The sequence below is a fragment of the Somniosus microcephalus genome, chromosome 1 (assembly GCF_052327205.1).
Source record: "Somniosus microcephalus isolate GS21.2 chromosome 1, FLI_Smic_1.0, whole genome shotgun sequence".
Lineage (NCBI taxonomy): Eukaryota > Metazoa > Chordata > Chondrichthyes > Squaliformes > Somniosidae > Somniosus > Somniosus microcephalus.
In genome coordinates this window covers 438,101,974-438,127,091 of record NC_140987.1, presented here as the reverse complement: position 1 = coordinate 438,127,091, position 25,118 = coordinate 438,101,974, and the positions used below count along the sequence as shown (strand labels likewise).

At 46.6% G+C, this 25,118-nt stretch overlaps 1 protein-coding gene across 2 annotated transcripts in view; it reads left to right on the top strand.

Annotated features, from left to right (window-relative positions):
- Positions 1-25,118, top strand: part of slc25a5 (solute carrier family 25 member 5) — a 57,809-nt gene that overhangs the window by 10,889 nt on the left and 21,802 nt on the right. Inside the window, exons 2-5 of one of the 2 annotated variants that reach the window (XM_086001235.1) lie at positions 4,076-4,317; positions 15,061-15,233; positions 18,237-18,371; positions 22,245-24,133. In XM_086001235.1, coding sequence (XP_085857361.1) covers positions 4,076-4,317; positions 15,061-15,233; positions 18,237-18,371; positions 22,245-22,463 — 769 coding nt within the window. In that variant the 3' untranslated portion in view covers positions 22,464-24,133. Of the gene's footprint in view, positions 1-4,075; positions 4,318-15,060; positions 15,234-18,236; positions 18,372-22,244; positions 24,134-25,118 lie in introns of those variants that run through there. The other variant, XM_086001254.1, reaches the window with a different exon arrangement.

Genomic DNA, 25,118 nt, shown 5'->3' with positions numbered 1-25,118 from the left:
GAGCGGCACCCGAGATTTTGTGCTCAGATCTGTGGAGTGGGACTTGAACCTTCCGACTCGGAGGCCAGAGTGTTGCCTGCTGAGCTGAGTTGACTGCGCACTGGGAGAGGGCAAGCTTTAAAACTGCAAGTTGCATTGCTGCTGTTGTTCTTCGAAATAGTGCCATGGGATCTTTTACGTCCGCCTGAGAGAGCAGACGGGGCCTTGGTTTAACGTCTCATCCAAAAGACGGCACCTCAGACAGTGCGGCACTCTCTCAGCACTGCACTGGAGAGTCAGCCCAGATTTTTGTGCTCCAATCTCTGGAGTGGGACTTGAACCCACAACCTCCTGACTCAGACGAGAGTGTGCTACCCACTGAGCCACAGCTGGTAGCTGTATCAGAGTAAAAAGCTGCTGCTTTTCGATTGAATATTTGCAGTTTTCACTTTTTATACTATTTTCCTGTACAGTACAATTGAGTATTTTCTATTTTTATTCCTGCACCATGCAATGTCATTATAAATAGAAAGCTAAGACTAGACCAGTTTGTACCCTGCTCCACTGTATGCAGTCTCTTTAAACATATAATTTGCAATAATGAAGACTTGCTACACTATGCTTTGATTAATGATAGACAACTTAAGACTGTCTGCATTACTGGAGTGGCGGGTTCTAGTTGAATTCTAGGTTCTCATGCTGCTAAAGCCTTGTTGCAGTAGCTACTGAGTCACATCAATTGTGGAAAACCAGCCAGACGCTGTAACAGTACAAGACAGACCCAGTGATATGAAAAACTAACAAATTGTTCCATTGTTGCAGAACTCCTGATGCGACCAGTGTGCAAGTCTGGTAGCCGAGAAACCACAGTGGGAACAAAGGGTTTCCCTTCTAAAACTGTGCAGCCACTAGGTTTTGCAGTTCAGATATACCGTAAACAAAATATATTTTGGATGAGTATTTGTGTTTAGTTGCCGATAAATGTCAGTACAGGAAACTCTTGTTTAAACAACACCTAAATATCCGGAATTCTCTATTAACTGGCAAAATTCTCACTCCGAAAACAACACCTCAATAACCGGCAATGTTGCTGAGTCCGAGTCTCCCGCAGTGGCCGAGTTAGTCAGTGGGGGTAGTTCTCCAAACTGCCACTACTCGGCTTCTTGGCACTGTCGGAAGTCGGAACACCTCAATACCCCTGTAACAGGAGTCTGACTCTCCCGCGCTGCCGGTAGTCTCTTCTGATCTGCCATTTTACAGGGGTACTGTGTGTCTCCCACGGTGCTGGTAGTCATTGCATTGCATTACCCTCAACTGGCAGGACTGTACTTAAGCATCTTCCACCATCCATTTAACACAACATTCTGTAGGTGAGTACCCAATTACTGTATACTGCACATTTCTTAATTTTTTAAAATTTTTCCTTGTTAAAAATAGCCTCGGTAGATAACCCTCTCCGTCATCCGGAATTTTTGATTAACCGGCAACACGCCGGTCCCGTCGGTGCCGGATACCAAAGAGTTTCCTGTACTGGGCAATGGAACATGGATGCTTTTGGTTAGCCGTAGGATTTTTGGAACCCCTAACAAGATTACTCTTGGGAACCCTCCCTATTCAGCCTACCACTTTCCATTCTGCCACCTAGGTCATTCAAAGAGAGCGGTGCCAATTTAAAGTCCTTACCCTTGTGTTCAAATCCCTCAATGGACTCGCCCCCTCCCTCTCTCTGTAACCTCCTCCAGCCCTACAACCCTCCGAGATCTCTGCGCTCCTCTAATTCGTCCCTCGTGAGCATCCGGATTTTAATCACTCCACCATTGGCGGCCGTGCCTTCAGCTGCCAAAGCCCTAAGCTCTGGAATTACCTCCCTAAACTTCTCTGCCTCTCTACCTCTCCTCCTTTAAGACGCTCCTTAAAACCTACCTCTTTGACCAAGCTTTTGGTCACCTGTCCTAATATCTCCTCATGTGGCTCGGTGTCAGATTTTGTTTGATAACGCTCCTGTGAAATGCTTTGGGATGTTTTACTACGTTAAAAGGTGCTATATAAATGTAAGTTGTTATTGTTGCCAACACTCATTTTGATAAAGACTTGGGCCTAGAAATTTGGTGGAGCCCCAAACGGGGCGCCAAGCTCGCCTGGGCGCCGGAATTACCGCTGCGAACGGAGCCGTTGCGCCCACCAGAAATTCAGCTTGAGCGCCCCAAGAGGGACGCGGGGCGCTGCTCGAGGCGCCCCGCATCCCTCTTGGGGCGCTGAAACTGAATATCGCAGCGCCACACGCTGCGGCACGGCGCGCTGCGGTACTGCAGGCCTTCCTCCCCTTCTTAAGGGGAGGGGCCTGCACCAGCGCGATGACCGATCGCGAGTGCCGGCAAAAGAGCCCGGCACCGAGGAGAAGTGCCAGGCTCTCGGGACACAGCCGGCACTGCCCGGGGGGGGGGGGGGGGGGGGATCAGGAGGCCGGGGATGGAGGTGCTGGCAGGCGGCCACCGAAAAAAATTGCTGCCCCGCACCTCCACCTTAATTTGCGCCACTACCGCCACAGGTAGGCCCCGTGAACCGGGCGCGATTTGCGACTGGCGTTAGAGGCGGGCGCGATCGGGGCGGTTGCGGGGCGCTGCGCACACCAATGACGTCATCAGTGGCGGCGCAGCGCTACAGGCTAACGCCGCCATTAGCGCCCCGCTAAATATCGCAGGAGGCGTGGCCAGTGGCACTAAAGCCACTGAGTGCCCTCTTTAGGCGCTAACTGGTGGCGCAGCCCACCGAATTTCTAGGCCTTGGTATTTAAAATAATGATAAGGAGACAGGCACTTCCACCATGGAAGGCATCTACCCTGACACCTCCTACAAACCAAACTGTGATTGCCCTAGACCTGAGTGGATCAGCAAGGTTGTCAGGCTGCTGCAGTGACAGTGCTCTGTTTTTCCTTGATAGCCATGGCTGGTAGTTAGGACGGAATCCCCAGAAGTATGTCAATATTTGCAGGGGATTTCTCTCCCCGCCACCTCCCCCTCACCCTTGCCCCACACACACAGGTTTGAAAACTCTATTCGGAATTGTGACAACCCCCAAAAAAAGAATTGAAAGGATGAGTGAGAAAGGCAGCTCGCCCTCGCAGTGGATTGTTCTGAGGGACAAAAACAGAATATATATCTGTACTTATCCATTTTATGTCTTTTCCTGTGTGTTGCACTCTGATTTATGGTAAACTCCCCACTTGCAGAAACTTGAGAACAATATGTAGGCAGAGATTTGTCATGCATCAGATAGGAAAACTGTCTGTTCTATTTTTATATGACTTTAGACAAATAAAGTAACGTGAATTAAACATTGGCTTCGGGATTAACTGGCGATGAGGAGATTTCTTTTTTTTAATGCAGCAAACAGTTATGACTTCAATTGAGGCAAACCACTTAGGACAGATGACTCATTGACATGCGGCTCACACAGGAGTTCTGTGTACTGGCTGCCCTCTTTCAAAGATGCAGTTCATAGAATCTTACAGCTCAGAAGGAGGCCGTTCGGCCCATCGTGCCTGTGCCGGCTCTTTGAAAGAGCTCCCCATTTAGTCCCACTCCCCCTGCCCTTTCCCCATAGCCCTGCAAAAAAAAAAATTTCCTTTTCAAGTATTTATCCAATTCTCTTTTGAAAGTTACTATTGAATCTGCTTCCATCACCCTTTCAGGCAGTGCGTTCCAGATCACAATGACTCGCTGCGTAAAAAATATTCTCCTGATCTCGCCTCTGGTTCTTTTGCCAATGACCTTAACTCTGTGTCCTCTGGTTACCGACCCTTCTGCCACTGGAAACAGTTTCTCTTTATTTACTCTTATCAAAACCACTCATGATTTTGAACGGCTCTATTAAATATCCCCTGAACCCCTTCTCTAAGGAGAACAAACCCCACCTTCACTAGATTCTACACATTACTGAAGTCCCGCATATCCGGTACCGTTCTGGTAACAGAATTTTTACGGTGTCACTAACTATTGCTGGTCCAGATTTTTAGACCGGTCAGTTTTTTCCAGGCTGCACAAGTGACGAGTGTTACCAGGACCCCTTTTGAGACATTGTCTGTTTGTTTCCCAGGTTTGTAAGCCTGTTCATGGATGACTTTGGCCACATCTCCCACTGGAGTGCCGTTGTAGCAGGGAGCCTGGCTGGGATCGTGGCTGCTGTCCTGACGTACCCAGCAGAGCTGATCGAGACCCGCCTGATTGTTCAGAACAGCACGGCTCCCACCTACAGAGGAATCATCCACACTTTCCTCACCATCTACACCAAGGAGGGATTCCCAGCACTTTACCGTGGGGCTTCATTGACCGTACTGGGTAGGTCGGCAAAACCTTCAGCACAGAGAGAAGTGTCCTTTCTTTGTAGGTTTGTTTTTGGAGTGGGAGCGTTGTTGCTGAAGATGCTTAGTTGTCGGACAGACGGTAAATATTTCTGAGCTAGAGATGTGGTTAGGGACCTCTACATTTGGCCTTATTAATCTGAGTTAGAGATGGGAAATTCAACTGAGGTTCTCGCTCCCGATCGCTATCTATCAATCCCTGTTGCAAGTGCAGGTGAGGACAAGATTGGGCTTGACTTTGATGACCCCTACCCTACAAAATACCAGCCGACACTCTGCCAACACATGCATTTTTTTTAATGGGCACCTGGGCATGGTGACCAGTGTCCAGGAGAGGAGATCTCTGCTGCTCAAATTTTGGCCTCTTGCGTATCCCCGATTTTCATTGTTCCACCATCGGTGGCCGTGCCTTCAGCTGCCTAGGTCCTAAGCTCTGGAATTCCCTCCCTCAAACTCTCTACCTCTCTTTCCTTCTTTAAGATGCTGCTTAAAACATACCTCCTTGACCAAGCATCTGTCCTAATATCTCCTTATGTGGCTCGGCGTCAAATTTTGTTTGATAATCGCTCCTGTGAAACGTCTTGGGACGTTTTGCTACATTAAAGACACATTGCTGAGATGGCCAGGGGTAAACATTGATGAGAAAAGAGCATGGGGAAATGGAAAGAAGTCCTAGTGCGAGCAAGCACTGAGTGAAGTCAGCAGAGAGTGCTGTGAGTTTGGGTAAGTGTGAGAGTTCTTTAATTGCTATTTCTCTTTAAATCATTCTTGATAAGATTACTTAAGCAGTTTAAGTAAAAGGGAAAAGTTAAATATTTGGGATTCTGTTGGTTTAAGAAGAGTAAAACAAGGTTACACTGCAGTAGGAGTAAATTGGCACAGCAGGCAGTGGAAACCAGTTTTCTAACCAATCGGCAGGGGTGACTCATTTGGCTGTAAACAAACAAACAGTATAAAAAGACCAGTCCTAGTGCGAGCAAGCACTGAGTGCGAGTCATCAAAGAGTGCTGTGAGTTTGGGTAAGTGTGAGCTAGGGTAAGTGGGGTGTTAGGTGCTCTTTTCAAACTTTAACTCTGTGGGTTGCAGTTAATAAGGCCTTTCTGGTGCAGAGTGACTGTTGGTAAACCATTTAACTGGTGTAATTAGAGGGATTGATTTAATTTAAATCCAATTAATTAAAGTGGATACTAGCATCTAAAATCGGGTAGAGGGTGTCCATAACTAACAATAAAAAATGTAATTAATTACATAGAATGGAGCAGGTGATGTGTTACTGTTGCGAGATGTGGCAGCTGGTGGACCCCATTGAGGCTCACGGTGATTACGTCTGTGACAAGTGTCTGCTGCTACAGGAACTCCAGCTCCGTGTTGATGAGCTGGAGTCTGAGCTTCAGACACTGCGACACATCAGGGAGGGGGAGAAGTACCTGGACTCTGTGTATCAGGAGGTGGTCACACCTATGAAGTTAATTAATTCAGATGTAGCCCATGGCCAGGGACAGGACGGTGTGACTACGAGTGAGGCAGGTACGGGGATCCAGGAGGTAGAGCTGGAGGAGCCGCAGCCCTTGCTCTTGTCCAACAGGTTCGAGGTTCTTACTCCCTGTGGGGACAAGAGCAAGTGACTGCAGGGAGGATGAGCAACCTGGCCACAGCACCGTGGAACGGAGGGCCATTCAAGAGGGGGGAGTAAATAGAAATGTTGTAGTGGCAGGGGATAGTATTATTAGGGGGATAGATAGAGTTCTCTGCAGCCGAGAGCGAGAGTCCCGAAGGCTGTGTTGCCTACCCGGTGCCAGGGTTAAGGACATCTCCTCTGGGCTGGAAAGAAACTTGCAGTGGGAGGGGGTGGATCCAGTTGTCGTGGTCCATGTTGGTACAAACGACGTAGATAGGACTAGGAAGCCGGTTCTGTTAAAGGAGTATGAGCAGCTAGGGGTCAAATTAAAAGACAGAACCTCAAGGGTAATAATCTCTACCTGAGCCACGAGCGAATTTGGCTAGGACAAATAAAATTAGAGAGTTAAATGCGTGGCTCAAAGACTGGTGTGGGAGAAATGGGTTTTGCTTCCTGGGACACTGGCACCAGTACTGGGGCAGGAGGGAGCTGTTCCGTTGGGACGGGCTTCACTTGGCCAGTGCTGGGACTAGAGTCCTGGCGGATCATATAACTAGGGCTGTAGAGAGGGCTTTAAACTAACTAGTGGGGGGGAGGTTCCTAGAGAGCAAATAATAAAAATGATAACAGAGAAGGTCATAGACCTAGGTAGCAGAGGGGAAATTAAAAACCTGAGCGTGTCAGGAAGGGGCAGAAGGTATGGAGTAAAAGGTAAAGTAATAAAAAGGGCAAAAGCAGGAACTAAGTGTCACAAAACATATTTGAAAGTTCTCTATCTGAATGCACGTAGCATTCGTAACAAAATAGACGAGTTAATGGCACAAATAACTATATATGGGTACGATCTTGTGGCCATTACAGAAACATGGCTGCAGGGTGACTGCCTGGGAATTAAACATACCAGGTTATTTAACGATCAGGAAGGACAGGTAGGAAGGAAGGGAAGGTGGGGTGGCTATGTTAATAAAGGAAGGAATCACTGTAATACAGAGAAATGATATTGGGTCAAAAGATCAGGATAATGAAACAGTTTGGGTGGAGGTAAGGAATAATAAGGGGGAAAAAACACTAGTGGGTGTAGTCTATAGGCCTCCGAACAGTTGCAACTCTGTTGGACGGAGTATCAATCAGGAAATAGTTGAGGCTTGTAAGAAGGGAACATCTATAATTATGGGGGATTTTAACTATCATATTAATTGGATAAATCAAATTGGGCAGGGCTGCCTTGAGGATGAGTTCATTGAGTGTATTAGGGATGGGTTTCTTGAGCAGTATGTAACTGAACCGACCAGGGGGCAAGCAACCTTAGATCTGGTCCTGTGTAACGAGACAGGATTAATTAAAAATGTCCTAGTAAAGGATCCCCTTGGAATGAGTGACCATAACATGGTTGAATTCCATATTCAATTAGAGGGTGTGAAGGTTGGATCTCAAACAAGCGTGCTAAGCTTGAATAAAGGAGACTATGAAGGTATGAGAGCGGAATTGAGTAGAGTGGATTGGGAAAATAGATTAAAGGGTAAGACGATACATGATCAGTGGTGTACATTTAAGGAGTTATTTTACAACTTCCAAAAAATATATATTCCACTGAGAAGAAAAGGGTGTAAAAGAAAAGACAGCCATCCGTGGCTAAGTAAAGAAATTAAGGATAGTATTCGACTAAAAACAAGGGCATATAAGGTAGCCAAATCTAGTGGGAGGATAGAGGATTGGGGAAACTCTAAAAGACAGCAAAAAATAACAAAAAGATTGATTAAGAAAGGGAAGATAGATTATGAAAGTAAATTAGCAAAAAATATAAAAACAGATAGTAAGAGTTTTTATAGTTATACAAAAAGAAAAAGGGTGGCTAAAGTAAATGTTGGTCCCTTAGAGGATGAGACCGGGAAATTAATGGTGGGAAATATGGAGATGGCAAAAACACTGAATATTTTGTATCAGTCTTTACAGTAGAGGACACTAAGAATATCCCAACACTGGACAAACAGGGGGCTATAGGGGGGGAGGAGCTAAACACGATCAAAATCACTAAGGAAGTGGTACTCGGTAAAATAATGGGACTCAAGGCAGATAAATCACCTGGACCTGATGGCTTACATCCTAGGGTCTTGAGGGAAGTGGCGGTAGGGATTGTGGATGCATTGGTAATAATTTTCCAAAACTCCCTGGACTCAGCAAAGGTCCCGGCAGACTGGAAAACTGCTAATGTAACACCCTTATTTAAAAAGGGCAGTAGACAGAAGGCTGGAAACTATAGACCGGTTAGCCTAACATCTGTGGTAGGTAAAATTTTGGAGTCCATTATTAAGGAGACAGTAACAGGACATTTGGATAATCATAATTTAATAGGACAAAGTCAGCATGGTTTTATGAAGGGGAAGTCATGTTTGACAAATTTGCTGGAGTTCTTTGAGGAAGTAACATATAGGGTGGATAAAGGGGAACCAGTGGACGTAGTGTATTTAGACTTCTAAAAGGCATTTGACAAGGTGCCACACAAAAGATTATTGCTTAAGATAAAAGATCACGGGATTGGGGGTAATATTCTGGCATGGATAGAGGATTGGCTATCTAACAGAAGGCAGAGAGTTGGGATAAATGGTTCATTCTCAGACTGGCAATCAGTAACTAGTGGTGTTCCGCAGGGGTCAGTGCTGGGTCCCCAACTCTTTACAATCTATATTAACGATTTGGAGGAGGGGACCGAGTGTAACATATCAAAGTTTGCAGATGATACTAAGATGGGAGGGAAAGTAGTGAGTGAGGAGGACATAAAAAACCTGCAAGGGGACATAGACAGGCTAAGTAAGTGGGCAGAGATTTGGCAGATGGAATACAATACTGGAAAGTGTGAGGTTATGCACTTTGGCAGGCAAAATCGTAGAGCAAGTTATTATCTTAATGGCAAGAAACTGGAAAGTACTGAAGTACAAAGGGATCTGGGGGTCCTGGTGCACGAAACTCAAAAGGTTAGTATGCAGGTGCAGCAAGTGATTAAGAAGGCCAATGGAATGTTGGCTTTCATTGCTAGGGGGATAGAATATAAAAATAGGGAGGTATTGCTTCAGTTGTACAAGGTATTGGTGAGACCGCACCTGGAATACTGCATACAGTTTTGGTGTCCATACTTAAGAAAAGACATACTTGCTCTCGAGTCAGTACAAAGAAGGTTCACTCGGTTAATCCCGGGGATGAGGGGATGGACATATGAAGAGAGGTTGAGTAGATTGGGACTCTACTCGTTGGAGTTCAGAAGAATGAGAGGTGATCTCATTGAAACATATAAGATTGTGAAGGGGTTGGATCAGTTGGATGCGGGGAGGATGTTCCCGATGATGGGTGAAACTAGAACTAGGGGGCATAGTCTTAGGATAAGGGGCTGCTCTTTCAAAACTGAGATGAGGAGGAACTACTTCACTCAGAGGGTGGTAGGTCCATGGAATATGCTGCCCCAAAAAGCTGTAGAAGCTACATCATTACATAAATTTAAAACCGAAATAGACAGTTTCCTAGAAGTAAAGGGAATTAAGGGTTACGGGGAGCGGGCAGGAATTTGGACATGAGTCTAGGTTCGGATCGGACATGGCCCTGTGGGTAGCGGAGCGGGCCCAGGGGCCGTGTAGCCTGATCCTGCTCCTATTTCGTGTGTCTAATTCTGTTAGATTCAGGAGATGGTTCTGTGATCGTAGATTGGCGGTTAGGATCAGATCAGCCATGATCTTATTGAATGGCGGAGCAGGCTCGAGGGGCCGATTGGCCTATTCCTGCTATTTCTTATGTTCTTATGAGTCATTGAAAGAAGAAAACTAAAAGGGTCGTGTAGCTGTGCAGTGCACTGACGTATTAACAAACTCCACCCCTCTGGGTGCGGGGACATGGGTTCATGATGAGTATGTGATCTTAGCAGAGCTGACTAAGGGAGATCAGGCTCAAAAAGAGCTCTCCACAAAGAGGAAGAGAAAATTGAAGAAAAGGTTAACTCGGATTTCATGGTTCCAGCCTTCTACGCCTTCCCTTGATGGCGTTTTCCCAGCTGGTTAGAAGTGGGCAGCAGGTGCATGGGAACACCACCACCTCCAAGTTCCCCCGAGTCACACACCACCCTGATTTAGAAGTATATCGCCGATCCTTCATCGTTGCCGGGTCAAAATCCTGGAACTCCCTCCCTAACAGCACTGTGGGAGTACCTTCACCACATGGACTGCAGCTGTTCAGGAAGGCGGTTCACCGCCACCTTCTCAAGGGCAATTAGGGATGGGCAATAAATGCTGGCCTTGCCAGTGATGCCCACATCCCAGGAACGAATATTAAAAAAAATAATTCACAGAGCACCTGCTTGGATTCTCAGTCAGAGCTTCGTCTGGGGGGAGTGGCGACCTGAAGAGGAGATAAATATTTGGAAATAAGTGGGGGGAAAATAAAGCAAGAAAAATGAAATGGGTGAGAAAGCAGCTAAACCCTTTTTTTTTAGGATTAGCTTTGGCCTATTATGGGATTATTATCAAATGTCCTGGTTGCATGCACATTGCATACATGGGTTTTCAAACTGGTACGTTGGACTTGAGGGGTCATCAAGGAAATCCCAGGGAGGCCGTGAGGTCACTAGATATTGGGCACTTGGAGCAGAAGCACAGTGTCTGGGAAACTCTATTTCTCTACACTCATTGGCTTATTAACAAGTTGGTTCTGTTGCTGGAAGAACAATCAGTGTCTTTTTTAAAAACAATGTTTAACACACTGTTCTTTTGGGTAGCTAACACTGTCTTTCAGAAGTTAGGATAGAGTGTGTTAGTATTTGCAGGGGGTCCCCATGTCATGCCATTGTCCACAGGACAGGGACTAGAGACACAGAAGGAAAAATCAGCGCTCGGGGAATCCAGACCAGAAACCCACTTCTGCACCTACTCGCTAAATACGTGTTCAAATCCCTCCATGGCCTCGCCCCTCCCTATTTCTGTAACCTCCTCCAGCCCTATAACCCTCCAAGAACTCTGCATTCCTCCAATTCCAACCTCTCGTGCCTCCCCCCACTTCCCTCACTCCACCATTGGCGGCCGTGCCTTCAGCCGTCTAGACTCTATGCTCTGGAATCCCTCCCTAAACTTCTCCGCGTGTCTCTCTCTTCCTTTTTAAGATGCTCTGAAATTCCCTGCCTAAACCTCTCCGCCTCTGTTTCCTCCTTTAAGACGCTCCTTAAAACCTACCTCTTTGACCAAGCTTTTGATCACCTGCCCTAATATCATCTTCTTTAGCTCGGTGTCAGTTCTTGCCTGATGACGCTCCTATGAAGTGCCTTGGGGATGTTGTACTACATTCCAGGGCAGCACGGTGGCATAGTGGTTAGCACTGTTGCCTCACAGCGCCAGGGACCCGGGTTCGAATCCGGCCTCGGGCGACTGTCTGTGTGGAGTTTGCACATTCTCCCCGTGTTTGCGTGGGTTTCCTCCGGGTGCTCCGGTTTCCTCCCACAGTCCAAAGATGTGCAGGTTAGGTTGATTGGTTATGATAAATTGACCCTTAGTGTTAGGGGGATTAAATACGTGGGGTTACGGGGATAGGGTGGGATATGTGTTGGTGTAGGGGTTACGGGGATCGGGTAGGATATGCGTCGGTGCAGGCTCGATGGGCCGAAATGGCCTCGATCTGCACTGTGGGGTTTCTGTGATTCTGTGATTTCTGTGATTAAAGGCGCTGTATAATTGCAAGTTGTAGCTCAAGAGTGTAACTGGTGGAGGCTTGGCAGTAGGTCGCTGTGTGAGGTGGTGAATGATGCAGAGGGAACTTAAGTTTTGGAGGGAGAATTTGTGGAATTGTGTTGAAAAGAAAAGGTAATTTAGAAAAACTAAGTCGCAGCAAAGTCGAGTTCAGGAACCAAAGCGGGCCGGTCGCATTATCTGTAGTTGCCAGCAGATGGTGCTGTGACTGAGGCTTCACTTCCGTTCTATTACACAGCAGGGACTCTGCAAACATGACTTGAGAGCAGAGATTGGGAGCTGTGCATGTTGGCAGACTGCTTGAAGAACAGAATCCATTTCAAAGGCCGTGGCTCGTTCTACCCTGACATTGGAGCCCGTTGTTTCACTGATTAATCGCACACCGACACTGAACACCCCCCGCACAAAAGCAAAATACTGCGGATGCTGGAAATCTGAAATAATGCTGGAAATACTCAGCAGGCCAGGCAGCATCTGTGCAGAGAGAAACCGAGTTAACGTTTCAGGTCTGTTAACTCTGTTCCTCTCTCCCCACGGATACTGCCTGACCTGCTGAGTATTTCCAGCTTTTTCTGTTTTTATTTCAGATTTCCAGCATCCGGCGTATTTTGCTTTTGTGCGGGTGTGTTCTGTGTCAGTGTGTGTTTAATCAGTGAAACGACAATGTCAGGGTCTAATGGATGCTCCAGCAAAAGGTTCTGTTTGTATATTTTATTCAGAGTGGGCCATTGTTGCATGATTTAGAATATTATGTTTTCTGAGGGGTTTTGTCAATTTTCTCTTCTCTCAAAGATTGGTGCCAACTGTGGCTCAGTGGGTAGCACTCTCGCCTCTGAGTCAGCAGGTTGTGGGTTCAAGTCCCACTCCAGAGACTTGAGCACAAAAATCTAATGAGGGAGTGCTGCATTGTCGGAGGTGCCGTCTTTCAGATGAGACGATAAACCGAGGACCCATCTGTCCTGACGCTATTTAACCAGTTGTTCCCCGGTGTTCTGGCCAATATTTATCCCTCAACCAACATCGCTAAAACAGATTATCTGGTCATTGTCACTTGCTGTTTGTGGGAGCTTGCTGTGCGCAAATTGGCTGCTGCATTCTCTACCCTACGGCGGTGACTACACTTTACATAGAGTTATACAGCACAGAACGAGGCCCTTCAGCCCATCGTGTCCGCGCCGGCCATCAAGCCCTGTCTATTCTAATCCCATTTTCCAGCACTTGGTCCGTAGCCTTGTATGCTATGGCATTTCAAGTGCTCATCTAAATGCTTCTTGAATGTTGAGGGTTCCTGCCACTACCACCCTTTCAGGCAGTGAGTTCCAGATTCCAACCACCCTCTGGGTGAAAAAGCTTTTCCACAAATCCCCTCTAAACCTCCTGCCCCTTACCTTGAAACTATGCCCCCTGGTTATTGACCCCTCTACTAAGGGGAAAAGTTATTTTCTATCTACCTTATCTATGCCCCTCATAATTTTGTACACCTCAATCAGGTCCCCCCTCAGCCTCCTCTGCTCTAAAGAAAACAACCCCAGCCTGTCCAGTCTCTCTTCATAGCTGAAGCGCTCCAGCCCAGGTAACATCCTGGTGAATCTCCTCTGGACCCTCTTCAATGCAATCACATCCTTCCTATAGTGTGGCGACCAGAACTGCACACAGTATTCCAGCTGTGGCCTAACTAGCGTTTTGTACAGCTCCATCATAACCTCCCTGCTCTTATATTCTAGGCCTCGGCTAATGAAGGCAAGTATCCCATATGGCTTCTTAACCACCTTACCTACCTGTCCTGCTGCCTTCAGGGATCTATGTACATGCACACCAAGGACCCTCTGATCCTCTGTCCTTCCTAGGGTCCTACCATTCATTGTGTATTCCCTTGCCTTGTTAGTCCTCCCAAAATGCATCACCTCACACTTTTCAGGGTTCAATTCCATTTGCCACTGTTCTGCCCATCTGACCAACCCGTCTATATCGTCCTGTAGCCTGAGGCTTCCCTCCTCGCTATTTACCACTCCACCAATTTTCGTGTCATCTGCGAACTTACTGATCATACCTCCTACATTCATATCTAAATCATTAATGTACACTACAAACAGCAAGGGACCCAGCACCGATCCCTGCGGTACACTACTGGACACAGGCTTCCAGTCACAAAAACAACCTTCGACCATCACCCTCTGCCTCCTGCCACTAAGCAAATTTTGGATCCAATGTGCCAAATTGCCCTGGATCCCATGGGCTCTTACCTTCTTGACCAGTCTCCCATGCGGGACTTTGTCAAAAGCCTTACTGAAGTCCATGTAGACTACATCAACTGCACTACCCCCATCCACACACCTAGTTACCCTCATCCACACACCTAGTCACCCCCTCTCAAAATTCAATCAAATTGGTTAGACATGATCGCCCCCTGACAAAGCCATGCTGACTATCCTTGATTAATCCTTGCCTCTCCAAGTGGAGACTAATTCAGTCCCTCAGAATTTTTTCCAATAATTTCCCTACCACTGATGTTAGGCTCACTGGCCTGTAATTCCCTGGTTTATTCCTACTACCCCTCTTGAATAATGGTACTAAGTTAGCTGTCCTCCAGTCCTTTGGCACCTCCCCTGTGGCCAGAGAGGTTCTGAAAATTTGTGTCAGAGCCCCTGCAATCTCCTCCTTTGCCTCACACAGCAGCCTGGGATACATCTCATCTGGGCCTGGGAATTTATCCACTTCTAAGCCCGCTAAAACCGCTAGTACCTCCTCCCTCTCAATGCTAATTTGTTCAAGCATATCACAATCCCCCTGCCTGATTTCTGTGCCTACATCGTCCTGCTCCATAGTGAACACAGATGCAAAATATTCATTTAAAACCTCACCTACATCTTCCGGCTCTACACACAGAGTGCCACTTCGGTCCCTAATGGGCCCTACTCTTTCCCTGGTTATCCTCTTGCCCTTAATATACTTATAAAACACCTTCAGAAGTACTTAATTTGCTGCAAAGCACTGTGGGGCATCCTGAGGTGTATATAAAGTGCTATACAAATGCAAATTCTTTTTTTTATAACTTGGTATGTAACTTGCCATCTGAGTCTTTGCAAATATATTTCAACTCCTCCTGTTCACTGCTTCCCCATCCAGTTAGTTAAGTGTTGGTTAGTTATCCATTGGTACCATTTACTGACTGCCATAAAAAAACTCCAGCCTAGACTAGATCAAATAAACAAATGATACAAGTGTTTAGAGATATGCCGGCCAGTACAAACAAGGCAGCATTGGATTTAAATACTAAACAGATATCGCACAGAGCCTCAGCATCTTCTGCTACAGACTAAGGTGTTTTTTTTAAAAAACTGATCATTTATTTGTAATCTCGGAATTCCTGCATTTCCTTTTCCAGGAGCAGTACCCTTTTCCGCAGGTTCCTTTTTGGTCTACATCAACCTGGATAAACTCTGGGATAAGCCCAGTGTGAAACTCACTCCACTCCAGAATTTTGCGAATGGCTGCCTGGCAGCAGGTGTCGCCCAGACTCTCTCGTTCCCCTTTGAAACTGTAAAAAGAAAGATGCAGGTGAGTTCTGATCCGCGCTGTACCTATACATGGCATGAGAAATGTGCGTGCTGTTCTGAGCTGTGCCTGCAGCCTTCGATCTAGGCTGTATGGCTCGGTACATTTACTCACTCGATTACCAGGGAAACTCCAGCAATTTGCTTTTCTTCAAACATATTCTTCATCTTCTAAGAGCCATTAATTTTTTTTTAAATATTCGTTCATGGGATGTGGGCGTCGCTGGCAAGGCCAGCATTTATTGCCCATCCCTAGATGCCCTTGAGAAGGTGGTGGTGAGCCGCCGCCTTGAACCACTGCAGTCCGTGTGGTGAAGGTACTCCCACAGTGCTGTTAGGGAGGGAGTGCAAAGATTTTGACCCAGCGACGATGAAGGAACGGCCGATATATTTCCAAGTCAGGATGGTGTGTGACTTGGAGGGGAACTTAGAGGTGGTGGTGTTCCCATGTGCCTGCTGCCCTTGTCCTTTTAGGTGGTAGAGGTCGCAGGTTTGGGCGGTGCTGCCGAAGAAGCCTTGGCGAGTTGCTGCAGTGCATCTTGTAGATGGTACACACTGCAGCCACGGTACGCCGGTGGTGGAGGAAGTGAATGTTTAAGGTGGTGGATGGGGTGCCAATCAAGCGGGCTGCTTTGTCCTGGATGGTGTCGAGCTAACTGAGTGTTGTTGGAGCTTCACTCATCCAGGCAAGTGGAGAGTATTCCATCACACTCCTGACTTGTGCCTTGTAGATGGTGGAAAGACTTTGGGGAGGTGAGACACTCGCCACAGAATACCCAGCCTCTGACCTCCTCTTGTTGCCACAGTATTTAGTGGCTGGTCCAGTTAAGTTTTTGGTCAATGGTGACCCCCAGGATGTTGATTGTGAATTCCGATGGTATCTTTGTTTTGTGTGTTCCCAGCCGTGTCCACCAGTCGGCGCTGTTGGCCATTGCTGTATCAGGAGCCTTTTCAGATGGCTTGTTTTTTTATTAAACGCAGCAACTCAACATTTTATGAACTAGTCACTCGCTGAGTTTGCAGTAACTGATGACTCGATGTAGACCAACGTGTAGCCAAGGCATTTCGTCACTGGCTCCTAATCAGGAGGATGTGATTCCAAGCTTCATAGCACCTTATAATCAGGAGACCTGACATTCTGGTTATGAGGTGACTTTGATTATAAGGTGCTTTGAAGGTTAAATCGTACCAGACAGACAGCAGCCAGTTCAGGTGTGCTGGAGCAGTACCAGTATAATTGAGCCTTGTCTCATTGGTGGGTTTAATGCAGGCGCGACATCCGAGTCATTCTAAGAAAACTGGCTTTCAGGCTTTCCAGTTGATTTCAGGTTTGTCATCATCACCGTTTCGAAAAGTGCAGCGAACCTAAGTGGAGCTCCCCAGCAGCAAACTGCATGAACACACAGAGCACACCCGTGCAGGGCAGGGCAGCAATGCAGTGTTTTGATATCAGGGGGGAATGTAAACTAAGGATGCAATTGCATCTTTTCAGCGGCAGTGCCAGTACGCGGGTTTTCCCACAACGTGACAGCCAGTGGCTCAGTGGGTAGCACCTTCTCCTCTGAGTCAGAAGGTTGTGGGTTCAAGTCCCCACTCCAGGGACTTGTGCACATAAATCTAGGCTGACACTCCCAGTGCAGTGCTGAGGGAGCGCTGCACTGGCGGAGGTGCCGTCTTTCGGATGAGACATTAAACCGAGGCCCCGTCTGCTCTCTCAGGTGGACGTGAAAGATCCCGTGGCACTATATCGAAGAAGAGAAGGGGGAGTTATCCCCAGTGTCCTGGGCCAATATTTATCCCTTAATCAACATCACTGAAAAACAGATTATCTGGTCATTATCACATTGCTGTTTGTGGGAGCTTGCTACCGTGTTTCCTATATTACAACAGTGACTACACTTCAAAAGTTCTTAATTGGCTGTAAAGCGCTTTGGGATGTCCGGTGGTTGTGAAAGGCGCTATAGAAATGCAATTTTTTTTTTATTTTATTGCCACGAGTGCTTTTAGATGTTCCGAGCAATATAAATGAGTTTAATTCCCAAGCACTGGGAGCTGAAACTCGCCTGTTTGTAGCAGTTCTGTACCAACCAGCATTACAGTGGCAAATAGGCGATGAATTGTGCATCGAACTGACTTCCGTTTAGTACTAATTGTGCACTAAAGTGAAACATGTCCGTCACTGCGCTGTCCCTGCTCTATAATTGTAATTTAATCAGCCTTAATAACCAGAATAATTTCCATCTGACTCATTCTGATTACTGATCTGGATGAAGCATAAATAATTCAATCGCCCACCTCGTACAGGCCGAGAAATCATGCACTTTCGCCCGTCTCCGCCCCTGCCACATCCCATCTGCTGCCGAAACCCTCATTCACGCTTTTGTCACCTCCAGACTCGGAGTATTCCAACACTCTCCTGGCCGGCCTTCCATCTTCTACCCTCCATAAACTTAAGCTTATCCAAAACTCTGCTGCCCGTATCCTAACTCGCACCAAGACTCGTTCACCCATCACCCCTGTGCTTGGATCCCAGTCCACCAGCACCTTGATTTTAAAATCCTCATGTTCAGATCTCTCCATGGCTTCGCCGCCTTCCTCTCTCTGTAACCTCCTCCAGCCCTACAACCCTCCGAGAACTCTGCGTTCCTCCAATTCTGGCCTCTTGTACATCTCTGACTCCTTTCGCCCCCCCACCATTGGCGGCCCTGCCTTCCACCGCCTGGGCCCCAAGCTCTGGAATTCCCTCCCTAAACCTCTCCTCCCTCTCCTCCTTTTAAGACGCTCCGTAAAACCTACCTCTTTGACCAAACTTCTGGTCACCTGCCCTAAAGTCTCCTTCTTTAGCTCGGTGTCAATTTTTGTCCGATTACGTTCCTGTGAAGCACTTTGGGACATTAAGGCGCTATATAAAATGCAATTTGTTTTTGTTGTTGCCGAGTTCAGTCTTGGTAACCTTGCATTCATTGTTCTCAATTTCCGTGTGTGAACACCTTATCTCTCGTTGTAGGCTCGGAGTCCTCTGCTCCCCCACTGTGGAGGGGTTGATGTTCATTTTACTGGCGTCGCGGACTGTTTCAAGCAAATTGTGAAGACAAAAGGTGTCCTGAGTCTATGGAATGGTCTCACGGCCAACCTACTGAAGGTGATAACCGTCTCTATAAAAGCGGTAGTTGTTAGCTGGACGGGCAGCAGGAGGAATGCATTGATTGTGCGGCCCGGCATTATCATTAACATTGACCTTGATTTCTCTGTGCACGAGGCAACCACTACAGACGACGTAACAGCTCTTTGTCTAAAGGGAGAACTGTCCATTAGACATGAAAACAATTTGTTATTGTTTAAATTGGTGTCAGTATATTCTCAACTGTTACTTAATACCTGTTGGAGTCACACAGATTGGCTCCTGGCTTGAAACCTCTCCACTCTCTACCTCCCTCTCCTCCTCCTTTAAGACGCTCCTTAAAACCTACCTCTTTGGCCAGGCTTTTGGTCACCTGCCCTAAGATCTCCTTATCTGGCTCGATGTCAAATTTTGCCTTGGGATGATTTATAACGTTAAAGGCGCTATATAAATGCAAGTTGTTGTAGTTATTGTCTTTTACATTTCACAGCAGTAATTAATATATATATTTTAAAATTCAGTAATTAATAATCAATTGTGGGGGAGGGGGGAATTTGAGTATCGTACAAAAATAATATTACTTAAACTTTGAGGTTTAGCTCCTCTGATGATTCAGCCAGTGTATGTGGCGAGAGGCTGAGTTACACAGACCGGGTGGTAGGCCCCATGTTCAATCCCCAGTCTGTGCTGAGTTAGCTGGCCTCAGCCCTGATGGCGCTGTGGGTTTACGCTTGGCTCCAACAGCCCTGGGTTAAGGAGAGGGTAAAGCCAGCACGGCTTCCCCACGCCCGATGGCTATCCAGTGGCGCACACCAGAAGTGCGCAGGTCACTGCAAGATCGGCTCAGCCCTACCGTTGAACAACCTGCTAACTCTCCTGGTCCAGGCTCGCGCGTGAATAATGGCAGCCTGGGTAAGCTGCAGGAGGCCGTGAAACTCTACCCCCGCCAGGAGTTGACACCTGCGCAAGAAAAGATGAGGACAGAAAATTGGAGAAAAAAGGATCACATTTATTTTCTATAAATTGAGGACTCTCCAGATGATGTCGAAGGAGTTACAGTCTGAAGGTTACTGGATACGGTGTCTGCCTTGGCTCAGTGGTAGCACTGTCGCCTCGGAGTCAGAGGCCATAGGTTCAAGTCCAACTCTAGGCTAACATGCCGCTGCAGTACTGAAAGAGTGCTGCAATGTCGGAGGTGCTGTCTGACGGATGAGCCATTAAACCCTGTCTGCCCTCTTGGGTGGATTAAAAAAAAAAAAAATCCCATGGCACTATTTTGAAGAAGAGCAGGGGAGGTCTTCCTGGTGTCCTGGCCCAGATTTATGGTGAAAGGCTCAGTCGCTAAAAGCATCACTTTGCACAATACTGAACCGTACAGATCAAGAAAGTCCCAGGTTTGATTCCTGGTCGCTGCGGAGATAGCTGATCTCAACCACTGGGGGGCACCACTGCATTCCTGGACACGAGAGAGAGAGAGGGGAAATCAGCCAGGGTTCCCTCTTCTGTTCACTGTCCGGTCACCCCTGCTGGAAAGTCTGCATCGGTGGATGAAAGCATCTTGCTTGGCTGTGATGCCCACAAGAGCTGAATAGCTTTCAGCACTCATGCTGGAAGAGACACTTAGACGAGTTACTGGAGGATTACATAGAATACACAGCACAGAAACAGGCCATTCGGTCTAACTAGCCTGTGCTGGTGTTTATGCTCCACACGAGTCTCCTCCCACTCCATCTACCTCATCTTAGCTATTCAGCATATCTTCCTATTCCCTTTTCTCTCATGTACTCGTCTAGTTTCCTCTAGAAAGCATCCAAGTTATTTGCTTCAACCACTTCCTGTGGTAGCGAGTTCCACATTCTAACCACTCCCCGAGCAAAGACATTTCTCCTTATTTCCCTATGGATTTATTAGTAACTATCCTGTATTCATGGCCCCTAGTTTTGGATTCTCCCACAATTGGAAACATTCTCTCCACATCTACCCTGTCCAGCCCATTCATCATTTTAAAGACTTTTATTAGGTTTCCTCTAAGTCTTCTCTTTTCTTAGGAAAAAAGCCCCAACCTGTTCAATCTTTCCCGATAGCTGTAATCGCTCAGCTCGGGTCCGCCCTTGTAACTCCCTTTTGCACTTTCTCCAGTACTACAATGTCCTTTTATATAGTATGGAGACCAGAGCTGTGCACAGTACTCCGAGTGTGGCCCGACCAGGGTCCTGTATGGTGTATGAAATGGGAAGTTCACATTGGTGCAGTGGGTGTGAGTTAAGGTTCGCTGGCAAGGTAGAGTTTAGGAAGCGTCAGTCTGCACCTGACAGTGCGATAACTGACGTGTGGGTCCTTGATCCTTACAACGGGGCGAGGGGGGGGGGGGTGCAAAATGAGAAGACTGTCCTAATCCCAAACATTGACACTCCTTGATTTGATGAGCATAAAAGCATAAATCTAAAATATGTTCATTAAAATGGAGTTACTAGTGTCGCCTACAAGAGTCTCCATCTTAGGAAAAGGTCCCAGGACCTGACAACATAGGAACAGGAGGAGGCCATTCAGCCCTTCCAGCCTGTTCTGCCATTCAATTAGATCATGGTTGATCTGCATCTTAACTCTATCTACCAGCCTTAGTTTCATAACCCTTCATACCCTTGCCTAAAAAAAAAATCTTTCAATCTCGGCCCTGAACGGCCGAGCTCTAATCTTAAGGTTTTTGGAGCAGCCAGGAGTGACCCCTTTAAGGACCACAGGCCAGGCCACTCACCACCAGGACACGTGGGCAGAGCGTGTGTGTTACAAGCTCCGCCCAGGTGTCCCTGAACACTGCCGTCAGGGTTCCAACAATGTCATAGGACCCTGATTTGCATAATTAGTGGCCGACTGCCTGAAACAGGCAGGCGCTCCGGCCGCCTAAGACTACCGACTCCATTTTGAGGCCGTTGCCGCCCCCTTAAAGCTGACTTGGCCCAGTTACCATCGGCCCCACCGTCTCGCAATGGGTGGTGCACCATAATAGAGGAACTCAAAGGCGAAGAAGGATGGGGAATGGGAATAATTTATTTGGGGGGGGGGGGGGGGGAGATGTTACTCTTGAGCAAGAAAGAGTTAACTGTAGCATTTGAGAAACTAAGACTGATCAAATGTAAAATTCCAGCAAACGTATGGAACCTGTCTGGATGTAATGTGGACGCACAAATGCCACATGGTGATGACCCAGCATTGGGAACTGGCCTGGTTCCAATCCTTAAGACATCTGGAAAAGCCAAATGGAATCTTCAGACCAAAACCTTCAAACTCCTGTGAAGAGGATTTGTGCCGATGCACTTGGCGTGTCCCGTGAAGCTAATTTTAGGACTATTACAAGGCTCTGTTCCTTTGGGAAGAGTGTCCGATAATCTGTTTCCAGTGTACAATATGAGGCTGTTCTGTGGCCACTCTTTTTTTTATTATTAACGAGAGCTATTGAGAACTTACCATGGAGGGGAGGTGGGGGATGGTTCGCGATGTCCAGATTGTCCAGAATTAGGCTGAAGGGTTTTATAAATTTCACATGAATGCAGCAACTGTGGGAAAAGGCCTGTGAGTGACAGCTGCTATAGAAACAGACGCGGATCAAAAGCTTTATTTGCATTATCCCTGCGTGGAACCTCTTTACAATCCCAGGAGACATTCTTAGTGCAGTAGTTCCTCATCACACTGCTCTCCAATGTACTGTGCCCTTCAGTGTAGCATAGACATGTTTTATATGCTAGATATTATAGCTCCCTCACTAATGGGCAAGCCATATAAAATGCCCTCATGCTTGACTCTCAAGTACACTTGTTAGGGGGACCTGTCGCATTCATTTTTAAACCTTTGCCATTTGCCCGCCTGATGTAACCCCCCCTTGCTCTTAATTTACAGATCGTCCCGTACTTTGGTCTGATGTTCAGCACGTTCGAATTCTGCAAGCGGGCTTGTCTGTACAAGAATGGCTACATCGTGTCGCCCCTGAGCTATCGGCTCAGCCCGGGAGTGGACCAGAGCTTGGGGGCCGAGGAGCTCCAGGAACTGAGGAGGATGATCAGGGGAAAGAGCTTCGAGACGAACCAGTCCCCGCTAAGCAACAAATGGTGGGGTTGAGGGGAACGGAGCATAGAGGCCTGTGACAGGACACTGGTTGACCTCGAGCACAACCTTCGCCTGGCTGCTCAAAAGAACCCATCACTTCAAAGAGAGTGCACGCCCCTGTTCACGTCACACTTTGTGTGACATCTCAATCAACTAGTAGTCAAGCTGAATAACGGGGGTTGTACCTGTTATCGAGCTCATTTGGGTTTGTTGTTGTATGAGTGGGGCAGCCAATTATAAAAAGAAATGCCCTTTAAGTCTCAAACTTTAATAACTCATCCTATGATTACCTGCCCTTAAACATAGAAACATAGAAGATAGGAGCAGGAGTAGGCCATTCGGCCCCTCGAGCCTGTTCCGCCATTTAATGAGATCATGGCTGATCATCCAAATTCAGTACCTTGTCCCTGCCTTCTCCCCATATCCCTTGATCCCTTTAGCCTTAAGAAATATATCCAACTCCTTCTTGAATATATTTAATGAATTGGCCTCAACTGCCTTCTGTGGTAGAGAATTTCACAGGTTCACCACTCTCTGGGTGAAGAAATTCCTCCTCATCTCTGTCCTAAATGGCTTACCCCTTATCCTTAGACTGTGACCCCTGGTTCTGGACTCCCCTGCCATCGGGAACAGCCATCCTGCATCTAGTCTGTCTAGTCCTGTTAGAATTTTATAAGTTTCAATGAGATCCCCTCTCATTTAAGATAATACACAAAGTTAGCTTTCATTTTTACTGATCTCGTTTTCTAACGACAGGCAAAGTCACATCTGCGGGTATTGACTGCACCCAATGAATAGGTGGCTGGTAATGAGAAACAATGGAATGGGCGTGAAAGGTGCAGCATCACGACAGACATAAGTGACACGAAAATCATTTGTAAGGCAACAGCAAAAAAAAACTTGCATTTTATATTGTGTCTTTAATATAGAAAACTGTCCCAAGGTGCTTCACTGAGAAAATGAACATCTGAACCAAAGGAAGAGAGATTAGGAGGTGTGACCACGTACATTCTGGACAGGCAGTGTACTCAGTTAACCATTTCACGGATTCTGAACGAATATACTAACACGTGTATCCAGTACTCTTGTTTACTTGGTGCTAAAACAAAATAGTCCAGTGAGTAAAGATGAGCGAGAGAGAGAGAGACTGAAATCAGCTTCTGTAGATGATCTTTGGTAGTAGACAGCAGAGTTCCACTTTATGACCCCAATCTGTAAACAAACTTGATGTCTAAGCAGTTATTTAAGGTGCTAAAGAAGAGAAGGATTGCGTTTTCAACCAATGTACTAACTTATGAGCAAGTATTCACACCAGTCAATATTACTGGATTAACTCTCACTGGGTCATGTCCCGATTGTTTTATTGCACAAACATAAATGGCTCAATTTAGTCTCCTCTCTCCTGTAACGGAAGACTATGAAATCACAGATTTCTTTGCAACAAATTAGCCTGTGGAGACCGTGTGATCTGTCAGAGTTTCACCATTTTCAAGCAATAACAGAATGATGTAATAACTAAGACATGTATCCAATATTACATTTAGATTCTAATCCTTTGAGTTAACCCCTTTTTTACGTCCTTAATGAGGCCAAAGATAGCAATTCTTCTGATAATGTTCTCCCTTTTTAATGACGGTTTAAATTATATGTATTATACGTATAATAAACATTTAAACATGAAATGTTTAATCGTCGCTGTATATCACATGTGTTTCATCCATAATACATCTGAGAGGTAAATGGTTTATCGAGGTGTGACATCCCTTAACAGTTCCTGTGATAGTCGTCACTTGTTCCATGTAGTGTGACTTTTCTCCTCTACTCCTGAATTTTCTAACCACCATTGCAAACGGTGGTTGTAGATGTCACCATTAACCCCAATGCACCTGATTCTGACATAACCATGGCATTCCTGCTCACTGATCCCATGCTGTACATGCCTGACCAACAAAATGACAGCAAGCGAAATTTCAGCGCCCCACTTCTGCCCTTGCAGTTACACTTCCACCTCTGCATCTACGTTATTTGCCTCAACCACTCCCTGTGGTAGCGAGTTCCACATTCTCACCACTCTCTGAGTAAAGAAGTTTCTCCTGAATTCCCTATTGGATTTATTCGCGATTATGTAATACTTATGATCAATGTTCCCTATAAGCTGCAGCGCTGTGCTGGTCCCGCGCAGCCGGGGACCGCCTTTTTCAATGTTAAAGTTTGCACATGCATGTAACTGTGAATGGGCCGCGCAGCCCCTTAAAGGGGCCACGCACCCAAAAAAAAATTACGGGGACTGATGTAAGAAAAAGGAGGCTTACCATCAAGTAACTTTAAAGTAAGCTTGAAGTAACTTATAAACACACTATATACAAGAGAGGTCTTTACCATGCCTCTGGTAGAAGCCTCTTACAATACTGAACAGACCAGTATTTATACCAGTCCAACAGGAAGTGACACATGACAGGAAGTGAGGTATGTACACAGTTCATAGTTCACAGTTCACAGGAAGTGATGACATAACTTCCCGGAAGTGATGACATAACTTCCCGGAAGTTATTATTTTTATCACATTCTTCCCTCCTGCAGGTTTAGGAGGCTGTGGTCTACCTTTTGGTCCGCAGCCGCCGAACAAGGAAGAGTCGCACCCGTTTGGATTCCCGTCGTAGAGGGTCG